Below are 18,555 nucleotides of genomic sequence, written 5' to 3' on the forward strand. Positions count from 1 at the left end.
AACCTTAATAGTCTAACAAAGCCTACGAAAAACTCTAAAATTAAGTTTAGTAATTAATTAAGCCGACGAAAAAAATGAAAGCGTTTCACTCTGGACGACTAGATTTGTATACACTCTTCTCACCCTATTTCAGTAACTTGTATTCAACACAGTAAGTTTCTTCGTACGGAAGAAGATGCGAGGTTTGAAACTGTGTGATTGAGCAAGGCAAGGCGTTGCCTTATGCTTGCTGTGCTCTGCCGTCGAATCTAAACTCACGAACATCTCAACTTACCAACGTACAATGCTGTTGTCATACAATGACCGAGTCTTTGAGCAGATCTTTAGACAGGCTCGCACAGCTCAATTGACAGAGAATTGTTAACAAAGTCTCACGTAGTTCATTTCAATGATCGCTCTTCAGTCGAGTTAAATGACTTAATTTAGCAATCAAATTACTTACTACCCTCATTCTTGCATCAATGAAAATGTGTGGAATATTCACGTCGCAAATGATCTTAATATTAAAAAACCAGACGACCGAAATTCTCCTTGTGGTAGCAACACATGAGATCTCAGCGGGCATATAAACTGCCTGTTCAAAAGTGTCCGGACACCTATTAGTGGATATTAACATTGGTTGTGTCCACCATTCGCTAGTATAACGGCTTGAACTACGTTGGAGACACTTTCGGTGGGGTGCCTGAACGTCTGCGGAGGAATGAGTCGATTCTTCCTCAAGAGCTGAAAACAGAGAAAGCAGTTATGTTGAACACTGGGGTCGACTTTCTAACTCATCCCAAAGGTGTTCCATAGGGTTCATATTGGGATTCTGGGCAGGCCAGTCCATTTCAGGAATGTTATTATCCACAAATCATTACCGCACAGGGGTGCTTTATGAAAAGATACACTGGCATGCTGGTTCAAACACCCAACGTGTTCGAGTCACAATGTTGTAAAATGTGTTCATATCCTTCCGCATTTAGTGCTTTGTGAAAAGATACATTGTCATGCTGATTCAAACACCCGTTGTCTTCGTGTCCCAATGGGTAAAATGTGTTCATATCCTTCCCCATTTAGTGCTTTGTTAAGCGCAATAGGGGAACCACACCCTAGCCACGAAAAAGACTACCATATTGAAACACGACCCCTCCGTACGTTACTTTTGGCGCTACCTTTCTAGTGGATGGCCACAGAGTATAGCGCGATTCATTACTCTAAATCACTGGTCTCCAGCCATCCACCGCCCAGTGGTGTCGCTCCTTACAGCACCTCAAACCTTGCTTAGTACTGACTACAGATATGTGTGGCTTATGATGAGCTGCCCGATCGCTGAACCCGATCCTTTTTAACTTAGGCTCAATATTGTGGTAGCCGGACTTCTGGTAGCACTTTGGAGCTCACGAGCGATTCCTTCTGCTGATATCATGCGATTTCTTACAACCAGCCTCCGCTATGCTAGACGGTACCGGTCCGTCAGTACATGAGTTCTGCCTGATCTTGGTTTATTTGAGGTTATTCTCTAGCGGTTCCACTTCACAATCGCATCAGAAACAGTCGAACTGGGCAGCAGTGGAAATGTTGAAATGTCCCTGTTGGATTTATTACTCAGGTGACACTTTCGAAAGACTGAGCACCTCAGTCTGCTGTTATGCTTCTCTCCTGACAACACAATACTTGCCGCGTCCATTTATAATGGAGGGCCCGCTTTTCGTGGCATCTAATGATCAGTTCCACATCAGATACGGCGTTCGGACACTTTTGATCGATATTGTATCTGGTTATTTTGTTAGCAGATGAGATATCCTTTATTTAATAAACAAACACTAAATAACAAGCACTCTTTTATAGTTTTGTTATTCCCCCTTTCAGATTTCTGTCCTTGCAGTCGACACAACGAGGTTTAATCAGTGACAAGCGCCTTTCTGTAACGAAACGAGGATGAACTAATTGATATCTGTGACGTGCCACAAGCTTACGTTGTATAATCTGGGAGCACCCGCTGAACGGGTTGCCGGTGAAACCAGGCCTGCAGAGGCACATGGGCGCATGCTTGACGACTGTGCACGTGGTCTGTGCGCCGCAGGAGCCGGGGCAGGGGTCCCTGCAGCGCTCCGACTGGCAAGCGAGGGCGCTGGGGCATTCCTCGTTACGCGTGCACTCGGGCCGGCAGTTGGGCGGACGCCCCACGTAGTTGGGCAGACAGGAGCACGCAGGCTGAGTGCCCACGGTGCGGCACTGCGAGTTGGGCCCGCACGGCGACGGCACGCACGGGTTCCCGCTCGGCGGTTGTGCGACTGGTTCTGGTGGGCAAGCGCGGATACGGTGAAGGATCGTGCGGGACGCAAGCGTACGAGGGAACAAGAAAGTGCACAGCCCCAGGGACATATCACGGCAAGTGAGGGACCTCCGTCGGATCAAAAGGTCACTTCGAACTTTCTGCTTCTTCTCCCTGTTAGACGTGTGCCGTCTCAACGCAAGCTTCTAGAATCTGTTGTCTTTTACGGAATGATATATGATTAGATAAAAGAAATTATTCAAATAGTTAAGGGACACGAAAATTTAATAGTAATAGGGGACTTGAATTAGATAGTAGGAAAAGGAAGAGAAAGAAAAGTAGACTGTGAATATGGACTGCGGGTAAGGAATGAAAGAGGAAGCCGCCTTGCAGAGAATAACTTAATCATCGCCTACACTTCGTTTAAGAATCGTGAAAGAAGCTTGTATACGTGGAAGAGTCTTGGAGACACCGGAAGATTTCAGATTGATTATATAATCGTAAGACAGAGATTTAGGAACCAGAGATTTAGCCAGATGTGGACTCTGATCACGATTTATTGGTTGTGAACTGTAGATTAAAACTGAAGAAACTGCAAAAAAGTAGGAATTTAAGTAGATGGGACCTGGATAAACTGAAAAAAACAGAGATTTTAGAGAGTTTCAGAGGGAGAATTAGGGAAAGATTGACAAGAACAAGGCAAAGGAAAGGGAGAAGAAATAAAAACCTTGAGGTCTGCCGATGACACTGTAATTCTGTCTGAGACAGCAAAGGACTTGGAAGAACAGTTGAACGGAATGGACAGTTTCTTGAAAGGAGAATATAAGATGAACATAAACAAAAGCAAAATAAGGATAATGGAACGTAGTCGTATTAAATCAGGTGAAGCTGAGTGAATAAAATTAGGAAATGAAGCAGTTACAGAAGCAGATGAGTTTGGCTTTTTTGGCAGCAAAATAACTGATGGTGGTCGAAGCAAAGAGGATATAAAATGTAGACTGGCGATGGCAAGCAAAGCGTTTCTGAAGAAGGGAAATTTGTTAACATCGAGTATAGATTTAAGTGTCAGGAAGTCTTTTCTGAAAGTATTTATATGGACTGTAGCCATGAATGGAGGTGAAAGATAAATAGTTTAGACAAGAAGAGAATAGAAGCTTTCGAAATGTGGTGCTACAGAATGTTGAACATTAGATGGGTAGATCACATAACTAATAAGGAGGAACTGAACAGAGTTCGGGAGAAGAAGAACTGTGGCACAACTTGACTAGAAGAAGGAATCGGCTGGTAGGACACGTTCTGTGGCATCAAGGGATCACCAATTTAGTACTGGAGAGAAGCGTGAAGGGTACAAGTCGTAGAGGGAGGCCAAGAGAGGAATACACTAATCAGATGCAAAAGTTGTAGGTTGCAGTAGTTACTCGGAGACCAAGAGGCTCGCACAGGATAGTGGCATGGAGAGCCACCACCACAACAACAACAACGGAATGACATATTCATGTGAAGCGAGAACTCATGGATTGAACAACCATCGAGATAACTGGATGAAGAAATGTTTTCGGTGCTCGGTAGTGCCGCCATTCAGTCATTCATGGTCGTGTCAGATGTAACACTCTCGAAATGCACATTTGTGGAGAGCAATCGTTAGGTATCTTATTACATAATTTGAGAAATTCTGGTCGCGAATATTTACAGAACACTTTGCTACTTGGTGGCTCAAATGTTTAAGTAATACGCTAGGTGTCTCCCCTAAGTGTCGTCACGTGCCTTATCTCCGGTATTACAGTAGATTTTTGCAGTGTACAAATGGAACCCACCCGAAAAAATACTATTCATAATGTGTTTCGTGTGACACCTAGTGTCAACTGAAAATATATGGGTGCTTCTCGTTCCAACACAAAGTAATTTTTTAAGTGGAATTTTGGGTGTTTTTTCGGTACAGAGATCTTGAATTAGTCTGATGCGATATATGATTTAATGATCCACTGAGTAGTGCTGCTGCGTCAGACGGTATAACACAAATCGGCACATGAGACGGGAAACCCGGTCAAGGAAGGCGTGGCCAACAAATATACATAAGTGCCAAAGAGCATATCTTTAAACCGAATATCGTACTTGAAGAATTTGGGACTGCTCTACACAATGGTAGACTTTACAAAGATCGACTTTAAATTTTTTGTTATTTTTAACGAGGAACAAACTGCGTCTCAGTAACACAGGAAGTTACAGAAAACATGCGATAAACGCTGCACGTAGGTTGACTCCATCTGCCCATTGTCATTATCTGTCGGAACACCACAATACGCCTGATGGCTCTTGGATGAGATACCCGCTATGAGAAACAGAAGGTCTCGAGACATATTTGTCCTGGGTGTCATGACACTTCACGTATCTTTAACGTTTGAAAAGGTTTTGCGTTTGTGAGAAATGTTAAGTTGTGTCATACTTCAGACTTCGTGTTAACAATGAGCGTGGTAATGCAGTGGTTAGCAATATAGATTAGGGTTATGGCTCAGATCACGTAATACGTGATCTGGGGTTATGGGTATCGTTGGCTTCGAGGTCACTGGAGACGAATTACCAGCTTAGCTAGAAGAGGATGAGGGGAAGGAATAGCTGGTAATTTCTTCATAGGAAATATTCTAGTACTCGTATGAAATCTGCAGCAAACCTAAATCTGGACAGTAGGATGGAAATCTGAATCCAGATTTACTCAGATCCGAGTCCAGGACGGTAACCACTGCACCATCTCGTTCGATTTTTTTTAAATGAAAACTGTAGTTATTAAGCTATGTCCGTAATGACATAATAACTGACTACTTCATCTGAATATGCTTTGTCACTCATTATGACCTTATACAGCTGCATTTCAACAATACGATGCACGATCCTTGGAATGTTGCAGCTCATTACCTTCTATTTTGAAATGGATGCTGAGAAAATGAAACAGCAAAGGACGAGATGTTATCAACATTAAAAATCCTGATAGCCATTCGGACAAAGCCTGTAATAACAAGGCTATGGATCTTGCTCGAACCGCTTGCGTCTTAATACTGCCGTGATATGTCACCTGCGGCTGTCAAAGAGTGAGAAATAAAACATAGAAAGTTCATGCTTACTTTCTTCCTTAATACACCTAGTGAATGGATCTCCAGTGAAACCAGGGGCACAAGAGCACAGAGGATTGTGGTTGACGACTTGGCAGCGAGCGTTTATGCCACATGTACCAGGGCAGGGGTCTGTGCACTTCTGCTTGACGCACGCCCTGTTCTGCGGACATTCTGTGCTTACGACGCACTCCGGTTTGCAGGCGGGCGGAGCCCCTATATAGCCCTTCTGGCACGAGCAGACGGCGTGTCCATTTGTCACACGACACACGCTGAACGGCCCACAGGGAGACGGCTTGCATGGGTCCTTCGTCGGTTCTTCTTTTGGTACTGGCAAGACGAAAGAACAGATGCAAGAAATTGAAGAAGCAGTACAAGCTGCAAGAAAAACAGAATACAGAGAACAGTGCAGGCGAGGAAGCAGGAGAAATAGAGCTCGCTGGTAGATATTGCTGAGTCTTTAAGTTTAAAAATAATGAGCGACAAATTTCACACCAGAAGACGAGAGGGAAAACAGATGACAGTTAAAGGCAAGCATGAGATCATCGAGGCACATTGCTCCTGCCGCCTCTATGCAGATAAATAGATAATACAACAGGTATCAGACAAGAGTATATAAAGAGAGAAGAGAAAAGTTGCTTACTAGACGGAGGGAGATGGCAAGAACTTAGAGGGTTTCCAATGTATCCTGGTAAACAGCTGCAAGAAGGTGCGTGGTTGACGACGCGGCATTCAGCATTGAGTCCGCAAGTGCCGGGACACGGGTCTCTGCACTTGTTGTTAACGCAAGCCTTGCTACGATCGCAATCCGTGTTGAGCACGCACTCGGGCCTGCATCCCGTGTACGGATCTCCGAAGTACTCAGGAAGGCAGACACACGAGCCAGCGCCTTGTCTTTCTTTACACAGCGCGTTCGCACCGCAAGGCGATGGATTACACGGGTCTCGTGGCGTCTCGACGGGCGCTTGAGCTGCAACGGATGAAACCCTTAGCAGATGTGATCTACTGCCACTTATCGTGTATAGAGTTAATGGTAGGCGTTCTTACATGGTACAGCTGCGCAGCCGGCAAATGGGTCTCCTGTGAAACCTGGCAGACATGTGCATATAGGTGCGTGCTTGACTACGGTACAAGTAGTGTGCGCTCCGCACGAGCCTGGACAAGGGTCTCTGCAGCGCTCAGACTGACAAGCCAGCGCACTCGGGCACTCCTCGTTCAGTGTGCACTCTGGCCGGCAGTTGGGTGGCCGTCCCACGTAGTTTGGCAGGCAAGAACATGCAGGGGACGTCCCGACAACACGGCACTGCGAATTGGGCCCACACGGTGATGGCACACACGGGTTGCCACTAGGCGGCTGTGCTATAGGCTCTGCAGGAAGAAAGAGTTTGTGAGGACAGGAGAAACATAAGATATAAGCAGACAGTACAGATTGTCCTAGGAGGAATGGTCAACATTCAGAGATATGACAGGAACGCTCATTTGAAGCGAAAAACCTCATATGCACATATGCCCTATTCCGAGTTGTTTACGAGATGGAACACATTTAATGAACGTTTGTTTTAGGGCTACCAGCGCACACTTGTGTCTCTTACGCACCCAAGCTTTCTGATGTTTTATTCTAGCCCAATCTACCTCGTTGCTTTCAAACTCGTTAATCGGGATGGTTTTCTGCTCTATGAATAGGGGTGGACTTAAAATCGAACCCTATGGGAGTCTGTTTGTGTTTACTCCCCAGGCACTAAAGTTTTCTACCTTTTCAACATTGCTGTGATTACTCAGCAGTATGTTTTGCATTCTGTTCGTTAACTATGACTCAAACAAGTTGGGTGTAAATCCATTTGTTCCATAAATTATAATATACGTAAAATGTGTTCTACCTCAGAAACCATTTGGAATACTGCATACGCCTATAAGAAGTTTTTAGCTTCAAATGATCCTTTTTGTCACAACCATGAATACTGGCCCTTCTTCCTGGGAAACCCGATATACTGAAATGAGAAGTAAGTTGAGTCTAGAGGCTAAGTAATGGTGTCTGTGACCTTTCGTTGATATAGTTACTTAATTCTTATTTTTACCAGTATCGTCGGCTCCTCTAAAAGAAGGAATATTGCATTTTATTTATTTAAGCCAGATGGTTTGAGCCAGATGTGTACAACATTCTGTTTCTACCGTAACGAAAATTGTTCCCACACTATTTTTATATGGGCAATGAATGTCACTTCTTTCAACTATCAGTGAAATAAAGCACCGATACTTTAATTCCCGCTATCAACGAAGGATTGCCACTGAACTATGTTGTGGTTTGGGTGCAGAACAGGAGTACTAGTCTTGCAACCGTCTCCAATAGAGATGGGAGCAATTCCAAAAATATTTTTTTATCCTCTGTGTACCCACGGAATCACACTCGTGTCTGACAACGAAACGTTAGTCAATTTTTGTAGTTACAATGCCAGTTTTTGCTCGAGTCAAATAATATTATATATGAAACTTCCCAGCAGTGTCAAACTGTGTGCCGGATCAGGACGCAAATCCGTGGGCAAAACTGCTACCGACTGAGCTATCAAGCCATGAGTGAAGAAGCGCACTCACAGTTATCAGTACCTCTCTCTTACTCGTCAAACTTCTCAGAAGTTCTCCTGCTATCTTGCTAGACTAGCACTCCTGGAAGAAAGGATATTGCCGAGAACGGGTTTGGTCAGTGCCTAGAGAACTGTTTCCGAGATGAATCTTCCGCTATGCAGCTGAGACTACACTGTTTTGAAACTCCATGGCAGATTAAAACTATGTCCAGCATACAGTTTTAATAATCCGGGCAGTTTCCAAACAGCGTACGCTCCGCTACAGACTGAAAGATGGTCTCAATTGTTGAGAATGCCTTTAGTGTATCCCTACATCGCTTTATCGTAAAATTAATATTGACACTCGGGAGCCTTGCAGTTATGATAGTGAATTAGCGTTCTTAAGTAAAGTGTTTATACGCTTTGAATGTCTGTAGCTACATGTTATCTTTCTAAAGCAAAAACCATACCATAATAATTTTTATATTGATACAGAAAATTTGCAACGGACCAATCTCTTATAATCATGTTGGGTCACAGACGGAAAAGAAAATGTAATCAACAAAGTCACGAATGAAGTAAACAAAAAGTAACAGATTACTAGTTGGAAAGTTGACTGAAAAAGGTGAGAGGCGCTTACTCTGCTCCTTGATACATCTAGAGAAGGGGTCTCCTGTGTAGCCGGGAGCGCAAGAGCAAATGGGGTTATGATTGACGGCTTGGCAGCGGGCATTGAGGCCGCAGGTGCCGGGGCAGGGGTCGACGCACTTCTGGTTGACGCACGCCTTGTCCTGCGGGCACTCTGTGCTGACGACGCACTCTGGCCGGCACGTGGGCGGCGCCCCTACGTAGCCGCTCTGGCACGAGCAGACGGCATGTCCGTTCGTCACGCGACACACGCTGAACGGGCCGCAGGGCGACGGCTTGCACGGGTCCCGGGGCGGCTCTGCGGTTGGAGCTGGTGTGCACGACAGACAGCGGGCGTACAGAGTCGGAAGGACAGACACAGAAGGCGAGGCAAACAGGCTACAAGCTAAGCTGCAGTTACAGTTACAGTGCTAGAAGAAGGCGTGAACTCTATACATTTGTTTCGTATTTCAGACACAGAAGAAAAGAACAGAATTTTAAGAATGTACTCACTTCATACAGAAAAGCACATAACAATGGAGAAATAAAAAAATAGCAGAATTTCTTCATAGCTAGCAGAACTAAGCAAAGCATGCACTCTAGAAAAACCAAATGTATTTCAATCAGGCAGTAAGATCAAAGAATAAAAACCTGTGAAGGAAAGATCGGAAATTACACGATTTTTTCCATGCTTAAAATAGAGTGAAGATTTTTTAATAATATGTACAAGGCAAAGAACATTTCACTCCGTTTCCGTCATAGCTCTACAGTCAAAGCCGATGAATAGGTTCGGTGATCTCCAATTCCAGGATATGTGATGCGGAATGATTGGGCAAATACAGCTATCTAATCTATCTAATATTTTTTCTAGTACTTTGTGCAAGTTAATATTTGCCCCAATCTTCCACCTAACTTGGATGATTGTTAATAAATACCGAAAGAAATCTAAATAAATTATAGATCCCAATAGCCTACATTTAAACGCCTAATTTTCGTAAGTATAAAGGTAATCGATCAAAAGAACGCATAAAATATAAATTTCAAGATATGTGGTAGTTATTACAACATCAGTTTCTGCAATATAATTGTGATAGATACACGTTATATTAAAGCAACAGAAACGTAATTATAAGCATTGATCAGCGCTTCTGAAGGAAAAGCTCGATTCTTAATCAAATTATTCTGATTTGTTTTGACTATCTGCATGTAGAAAGATCAACACTGTTAATTTTTATAGCTGCTATAATTTCTGCAAATATGTAAGTCTTCCACACTGAGATAAAGTTACCCGAATTTAAATATGGAAGACGGTTTATTAATAAACATTGTTATTAGTGCAGTTTTGTACAACATATTACTGAACATTCGCAGCACGTGCTCACCGTTTGGAGATTTATCCTACGCTGCCGCAATACTTTCGAAAGGAGCGATACATATTTCCCCTGTTTATAGCTGTGACCACACTCGTGTTAATTATTTACCAAAGAAAAATCGCCAAAGAGCCGTAAATTTTCAGAAGTTACTTTATTTAGACGAGCAGTTTCGGCATCTCATTAATGCCGTCTTCAGGTACCTGTACACTCCATGTACAGACAGTCAGATATATCTATCATGCATAACAACTCAAAGTTATCAAGTAAACACTGCGCAATCGATTCACGAAATCCATGTATTGATGGCTCCAGTTATGCATGTATCGATATATCTGATTGTACATACATGGAGTGTAAAGGGGCTGAAGATGGCATTAATGAGATGCCGAAACTGGTCGGCTCAATGAAATAACTTCTGAAAATAAACGGCTGCTTAGCGATTTTTTCGTGGTAAATATTTGATCAGCCGCTGTTCTGCGCCAACTACGGATCAACAGATACTCTTGGTAAGTTCGTGTTAGAACAGTTGCTATAGAAAACCATCAAATGTTAATCAGCCCCTTCTTATTATTAAAAATGTTTTTTACGCGCCCTCAGACGATTTCGAGTGAAATGTTCTTCGCTCTTGTGATCATTGCAGAAATGAAAGTAATTAAAATATAAAAGAAAATGTGAAGAAACAGCAGCTTACTAGGAGGCAGATGGCAAGAGTTAAGAGGGTTTCCAATATAGCCTGGAAGACAGCTGCAAGAAGGCGCATGGTTGATGACGCGACATTCCGCATTGATGCCGCAGGTTCCGGGACACGGATCCCTGCACTTGTTGTTGACGCACGCCTTGCTTCGGTCACAGTCGGTGTTAAGCACACACTCTGGCCTGCATCCTGAGTACGGGTCTCCGAAATACTCAGGAAGACACACACAAGATCCAGCTCCCTGCCTTTCCTTGCACACTGCGTTGGCACCACAAGGCGACGGGTTGCAAGGGTTTCGTGGTGCTTCGACGGGCGATTGAGCTGGAATTAATGAGCGCAGTCAGACACGAGCAGGTAACCTCAAGACAACTGTAGTGACAGAGTGAAAGACCTAAGTGTACTGCATCTTACTTGGTGCTGGTACGCATCCGGCGAACGGGTCTCCCGTAAAGCCTGGCAAGCATTTGCATATTGGCGCATGTTTAACGACGACACATGTGGTGTGTGGTCCACAAGAACCTAGGCAAGGATCCCTGCAGCGTTCAGATTGACAAGCCAAGTTGCTAGGACACTCAGCGTTCAGCGTGCACTCTGGCCGGCAGTTCGGCGGACGGCCAATGTAATTGGCCAAGCATGAGCACGCAGGCTGTGTGCCCACCACACGACACTGTGAGTTTGGACCACAAGGAGATGGAACACATGGATTGCCGCTCGGCGGACGAACTATAGGTTCTGGAGAGAGAGAAAGAGTGTCGCAAAACTAAAGATTAGACAGACAAGCAAGAACAGTAACAGTATTATTAAAGTAAGAAAAGAAAGAAAAAGAAAGTGAAATGTGGGAAAAAATTTGTACTCTGTCGAAGATTGTGTACCTTGTGTGCTGTGTTCTGTTGTAATACATCTATAATTTATGATAAAAGGTTATTTCATTTTATTCCTGCTTGAGTAGTTTGGGCTAAAATGGTGGAACAGTTCGTATTCATCTTTACCAGTCACAAACATTTTAAGGAAATTCCTTTTCCTCCGATTGGTTTACCGGAACCGAGAGACGACGCCCTTCCTGAACTGCAAAAGCTTCTTTCTTAATGCCCATTTTCTTAGTTTACAATGATTTGTATCACGTACACCATCGAGTCGCGAATCCTGTGAACTCTCTACCATGTATTTTAACTGCTTGGGTATTTTGTACCTGTGACTGAAATGAAAGAACAGTGTTCATTCGTCTAGATGAAGTGCACACAGCACGGTTTTTATGACACAAAAGGGCTTGTATACAATCGACCCTAGTGTGCGGAGAAGCACGACTCGGCCCCGTTTCTGCTTCTAGCGGTAAAATCTGTCCTCTCATTTCTCACTTTGTTAGATCCTCTCGTTTTGTTTGACAGTGTCAACTGATAACTGTCTCACCCTACCCCTTGTTCCATACTCCGCGTCAGTTTAGATGGTGTTCTCTTGCTGGCCCATATGATACTCTCTGGAAGCCAATCTAGCAAACTAAGGTAAAAATTCACTTTCTAGAAAATCATCTAATCCGTTTATTATTGCAGCAGCCCCAAGGTTGAAGTTCAGGAGAAGTTTCCTCAAAAGCTCTGCTGCCTTGCAAACAACAGCAGCTACAGCAAGAAAACGATTGTGGATCTCTCGACTTGAGAGTAGCTCTGCCTTGCTCTTTCCTTCAGAAACCCTCCCACCTGGGTATGAGCGGAACTGGATGGTGTGGAGGTCGCTCAAAAGTTTTCGTTCTTTGGTTCCTCTAAAAAAGTTATTGGCTTGCGGTACGAACCCACACAGCCATCTCCACGGTGTAATGTCAATTCTGACGATACGAACGAAACGAAAACACAATACCCAGTCCTCGAGCTGAGAAAAATCTCTGATCCGCCAGGGAACCGAACCCTGGCCCGTAAGGTTAGTAATTTGCGGCGCTGACCGTGCAGCTACCGAGGCGGACCAGCGGTCTTTGTTTTGGAGTTGGAAGATCCACGAGTAACTTCCAGCAATGGCACTTCCCTGCGGATATCACCAACCGTGAATGAGAAGAACCAAAGACCGTGGAGCACCTACTGGACTGTCAACTACGCCGTGCGTCTTGCACAGAAGTTCTGCTTGTGACACCGGTTACAACTGAAGTTATAAGATTTTGGTCAAAAGTAGTGTAGATTGGTAATGATTTCTTTCATTTGTTTGTAATGGTAATTACCATGTGTTACATTTGTTTTCTGACTCGAATAATTAAATAGTTCAAGCCGTGAACGACATGTATACGGGTATAATGTAGCTGAAGCAGGAGAAACAAGGGCACCATTCCAGACTGTGCGAAATGGCAATGGAAAACAGCCTACAAATCACAACCGAAAACTCTCAGCGCAAAGTGCCGTCGGACTGTGAATTGAGTAAGCGATTTCGTTCGCTGTGCCTAAGGTGTCAGATGTCGGATCATTACTACAAACTAACCTGTCTGAAATTAATTTGTCTCATTGAACGTACATAATAGACAATTCGTTTTGAGAACTAAAAGGAGTGTTTCTGTTTGCATGAGTGTAAGAAAAGTTGCAGTTGAAAACAGTGAAACAATGAAATACATAATAAGAAATTATACAAAAAGATAAGAACTAAAGATGAAGCTACGAGCAAGTAAATAATGACAGTAAAGATAAGAAGGAAGAAGCCCCTTACTGTCTTCCTTGTGGCAGCGCACAAACGGGTCGCCCGTGAGTCCTGCAGCACAGGAGCAGATGGGATTGTGGTTGACCACCTGGCAACGCGCGTTGAGCCCGCATGTGCCGGGGCAAGGGTCTACACATCTCTGCCTTGTACAGGCCTTATCCTGAGGACAGTCTGCGCTCACAATACATTCGGGGCGGCAGGTGGGCGGCGCGCCGATGTAGCCTTGTTGACATGAGCAGACGGCGTGCCCGGCGGACACACGGCACACGCCGAACTCGCCGCACGGCGAGGGCAGGCACGGGTCTTGCGGTGCGGGCGGCGCTGCAGGCCATAACGGACACGCTACATACCACGCGTGGGCCACCACTATCGAGTGCAAGGAATACCTACCAATCTTGGCCTCTTCCAATTTCCGGTCATGGCAAACAGACTTTGGTTTACGAGCAGTTGCAACACATGCTCTGCAGGACTGAAAGAAGGTCTTCATAGTTGAACCTAAGAACTCCCGGAACCTAGATTTCATTCGTCAGATGCGCTCGAGCCTGATACTATCCTAGACGGTACGGGGAGCTGGGAAGCACATTCACATTTACACTTTTTCTAACTGTCTGGAGGAAACAAGTACTTTCCACCAAAGGCTGATATAAAGGCTGACCCAAACCTTAAAGTTAAAAATTATGCTTACATTACAGGATCCCCCACTGAGTGTTTTGAGGTCTGAAGTGAAGATTTTTTTATGAAGATAAACAACTACCACCTTACAGCAACAATTTATGCTCGTAATACGGAGTTCGGTGCCGGCGTACTGCCTGGATAACCCATTGACAGATCAGAACTCTGAGTTCAAAATCATTTGGCTCCACTGTTTATACCTATTGTTTATAATGCGGTGTAACTACAGCACCAGCCCTCTGCATTCCAATGCTTTATTTTACGGCCCAATTGATGGGTACTTCTTTAATGCGATCCAATACCACCGCTTCAGATTTTGTTGTGAGAACAAACCTTTTCGAGAGCCTTTGCAATCTCTGTGAGTTCAAAGTTCCAGTTTCTCGTAAATTTCTATCAATGGCTATAAACTTTCGTGTGTTTCGAAACTTCACTTTGTGGTTTCGTTCGGCTTTCCGGACACTACATTCTGCTGTCTTCTTCTTCTCCCTCTCTTTTGCCTTTTCCCGTTTCACTGTGGACTCGGTATTGTTGTACGGCTTGAAGCTACATCGGTAATAGATACCGATACAAATCGGGACGGAAACTGTATACTCCATCTGTTTGCGTCGAGCGTAAATCTCATGTTCAGGTATAAGAACGTTTTCTAAATTTTTGCGTAGCGAGTATCTGAGGCTGGACATTGGTACCAGCACGGTATCTACTTAGGTAGATGTGGGAAACCACCTGAAACCACATCGTTGCTGGCTGGCTTACCAGCCCTTGTCATTAACCCATACAGCCATCTCAACAGTCTAATGTCAATTATGACGACTCGAACGTAAGGGCAACACAACACCCAGTCCCAGAGTGGAGAAAATCTCTGACCCGGCCGGGGATAGTACCATGCCTCCTTCGGTTAGCAATCTGCCGCGCTGACCGTGCAGCTACCGAGGCGGACCAACCATCTTCGTTCTTGAGTTGGAAGATCCAGGAGTAGCCTCCAGAAATGGCACATTTCCTTGTGCATAACACCAACTGTGACTGCGGAGAACCACAGACGATGGCGCACCTACAGGATTGCCAATATGCCTGCGCCCTGCACAGAGGAATCCCGTAAGCGGCGCGCTATGGCACTCGGTTATCCGGGCGGGTCACATTACATTCTGCCGTACCTAAAATTAAATGCGTGTCTGTTTCGAGAAATGATACCCCTTCGAAAAGCAGTCAGTATAAATAGTAAACAGTGGTATAGTTGTTTGTTATTGAACATAAGCTGTTTACAAAACGTTGCATAACACGCATTGTTCATTGAAATTTTACTGCCGCCTAAAATATTCACTTCATGACCGTTCTTTATCTGAAAATAATCAATTTAGAGTCCTGTAGGTCTGTATAATTTTTATCCTAGAGGTTTGAAACGCCCTGTGTATTGGCGATTTACGGAGTGGACGTGTATCCTTGACTGTTACAAGTAACACTGCTGAGCCGGCCGAAGTGGCCGTGCGGTTAAAGGCGCTGCAGTCTGGAACCGCAAGACCGCTACGGTCGCAGGTTCGAATCCTGCCTCGGGCATGGATGTTTGTGATGTCCTTAGGTTAGTTGGGTTTAACTAGTTCTAAGTTCTAGGGGACTAATGACCTCAGGAGTTGAGTCCCATAGTGCTCAGAGCCATTTGAACCATTTTTTAACACTGCTGCCTATATTACTGATTTCTGGTGGCAAAGAACGCAATAAGAAATGCAGGACGCGAAATATACAATTCAGTATTTTGGCTACAGTGACTGAAATATGTTACAGTACCGACTGCTGACGTTCATCGAAATGGCCAAGGATTGCGCTGTTGTGGATCGAGTCGACGATTGCCAATGAACTCGTCACGCAGAGAGCCTGTACAGTTAAATATCCCCCAATAGACTTTAAAAATCTCGCGCGGAAGGACTTACAAGGGAAATACTTTAATCCAGCCGCTACTAAGAATTTAATATGCATCTGTAACAATACTATCATCAAGAGTTCTTATTACAAATGACAGGAATGATATACTATTCGGTACAAAGCAGATTTAATATCTCTAATAACGCAAGGAACCCATTTTTTTTTCGAAGAGTAGTCATCTAACGTTCTAAGTAACGATTCTATCGGAACATTGTTGTTTTTCGTACTTCTTCGATAGTTCAATCAAAAAGCGGATAGAGCAAAACATGTCGCAGTGACCTACTCACTTTGACCATTGCCAGTCGAATGAAAGAGTTCTTCTAAATCATCTGCTCTGACTTCGCTAAATAAAGAACAAGTCTATCCTAAACCTGACCAAAAGAAAAAAGTTGGTGTTAATATCGCGTTTATATGTGCGCCATCAAAATTCAGGCTGTGCTCACAGCGCATCTCACAAATGAAATCCATCTTGAATTAACGACTTGACCGGTAATAGAAAGTGTGAAATGTGCTGTTATACTACTTTCGTTTTGCTGAATGGCACTGTCAATGGAAAGTTTGACGCCGAATTTAAAGTCATAAATATCCATCGTCCATACCAAGGCCAAATGAGACATGTAACCTTGCACTCGGTTTGCAGACACTGACAGACACAGAATGAAGAAACGAATGTGACAGAGACAGTAAGACAATAAGTTGAAAACTACCCAGTGAAAATAGTGTCCAAAGAAGAATATGAAAATAAATTTTACAGATAAAATAAGAATTACTGAATAAATAGATAAACAGAAATGCAGTACTCTGGTAAAGACGTAAACATGCAGTAAACTGAGGAACACAGTTGAAACTGAAACATTTTGTACCATACCTTAAAATGATTTCTGTATAAAATTATATTTTTCTGGGGACTATTCAGTTAGTTGTGTTTATTACTAGCAGCTCTCAATGAAGTAGTTAGCAGAGTATTTTACATCCAACTGGCATTCACAGTTTCATTTTGCCAATACTCCTTGCTTAATAGAGTTAATAATTCGTTCTTTGAATAAAGAGCGAGTTCAGAAGCATTTGAAGGTATGGTACTGGACAGACAGTAAAGTATACAGAAAAGTAAGAAAATAAGTAGGTCTTACGAGTCACAGAAATAGCTTGGCAACTTTTGAGAGGGTTGCCTATAAAGCCAGGAAGACAGCTGCAAGAAGGCGCGTGGTTGACGACGCGGCATTCGGCATTGAGCCCGCAGGTGCCGGGACACGGGTCCCTACACTTGTTGTTGACGCACGCCTTGCTACGGTCGCAGTCTGTGTTGAGCACGCACTCGGGCCTGCAGCCCGTGTAAGGGTCTCCGAAGTAACCGGGCAGGCACGTGCAAGAGCCTGCGCCGTGGCGGTCTTTGCACACGGCATTTGCCCCGCAGGGCGATGGATTGCAGGGAGTCACTGGCTCTTGATGGACAGCTGTAAGATCATGCAGCAGAATCTTAGAATCATGGTTCCGGTTGAACATGGCAATCGCCAGAACCTTCAAACTAAGCTTCTTAAATAGTATTAACAGAACAGAAACATGTTACTGCAACTAACTGTGATATCTCTTAGCTATCTTCAACATAAATCAGCAAGAACGACGTCTCGTGGATCTTGTGGCACGTCACAAAGTTTGAATCCTAACGATAATTAAATAATATTCATTATTCTTCTGACATGTCAATTATCATTATAAATGCTCTTGCTAGTTTTTTTGCCTCACGAGCATGAAATACATCTCGAACTCTGAAGATTACACAACAGTGCCTGATGCCACTTATCTGTAGTGGAGGTAGATAATGCATAATGAATATCACAACTCTGTAAATTTTTAATATCTTTTCCCCGTACGTATAAACTGAACTATATGAGACAGAAATCCTGAAAAAGATACATCTTGTCTTTAAAGACCTAACGCTCAGCTTACCTCACCCACAAAAAAAGACTGTTTGCTCTATTTAGTCTACTCTGCAGACGTGTGTAGCTGCCCGCTCGTTGATTCAATATTTGTATCTGCTATTGATTGCAATGCAGTATGTATCTGTACAAGGTGGTCAAAATAAAATTGGTCCGGATTATGTACACCAATCTTACTATTTTGGAACAGCTGTTCAATCTAGTGATGATCATTTCTGATGCGTAATGGCGTTCTGTGAGTCTGCATGCCAGAACAGGCTGAAGCTGGCTTCATCTAAAGAAATGAGAAACTGAAACTCCTGTGATCACAACACCCCTTCGTCCAGAAACTAACAACGAAAGTAAACACGCTCAAGTTTGTCTAGCAACGTTAACTCACACACATCAGAAAATTTCAGGAATAAAGATACAAGTTCTTTCTGATAATTTTCTGATATGTGGATATTTTAATTTCCATCTGCATACTTAGCTGGCTTTGCGACTGTTTGGATTTTTCTGCAGGCAATCTTCTACTTCAGCAAAGATTCCTGGTATTCGGAAAGTTTTCTAGTTATCTCTTTGCTGTTCAGATTACGTTCTCGCGAAATAACGAAACCTTTTCGGTCGAGTTTTATTTCAGGTACTCTAAATATGCGATAATTATTCGCTAACGATGAACTATTTGAGGCAAAAAATCTGAAAAAAAATGAAGGTTCGATATGTCCCTTACGTACATGCAAAAACATTAACCATTGTTAACAACGATAAAAAGC

General features: G+C 43.6%; 1 protein-coding gene across 1 annotated transcript in view; it reads right to left on the reverse strand.

Moving 5' to 3' along the window:
- LOC124775374 overlaps positions 1–18,555 on the reverse strand; it is a 607,101-nt gene that overhangs the window by 221,537 nt on the left and 367,009 nt on the right. Inside the window, exons 73-81 of the mRNA XM_047250212.1 lie at positions 16,997–17,320; positions 13,290–13,601; positions 11,025–11,345; positions 10,611–10,934; positions 8,560–8,877; positions 6,409–6,729; positions 6,005–6,331; positions 5,374–5,691; positions 1,959–2,282 (exon numbers count right to left, since the gene is read on the reverse strand). Coding sequence (XP_047106168.1) covers positions 1,959–2,282; positions 5,374–5,691; positions 6,005–6,331; positions 6,409–6,729; positions 8,560–8,877; positions 10,611–10,934; positions 11,025–11,345; positions 13,290–13,601; positions 16,997–17,320 — 2,889 coding nt within the window. The remainder of the gene's footprint in view (positions 1–1,958; positions 2,283–5,373; positions 5,692–6,004; positions 6,332–6,408; positions 6,730–8,559; positions 8,878–10,610; positions 10,935–11,024; positions 11,346–13,289; positions 13,602–16,996; positions 17,321–18,555) is intronic.

The sequence above is a fragment of the Schistocerca piceifrons genome, chromosome 1 (assembly GCF_021461385.2).
Source record: "Schistocerca piceifrons isolate TAMUIC-IGC-003096 chromosome 1, iqSchPice1.1, whole genome shotgun sequence".
NCBI lineage: Eukaryota > Metazoa > Arthropoda > Insecta > Orthoptera > Acrididae > Schistocerca > Schistocerca piceifrons.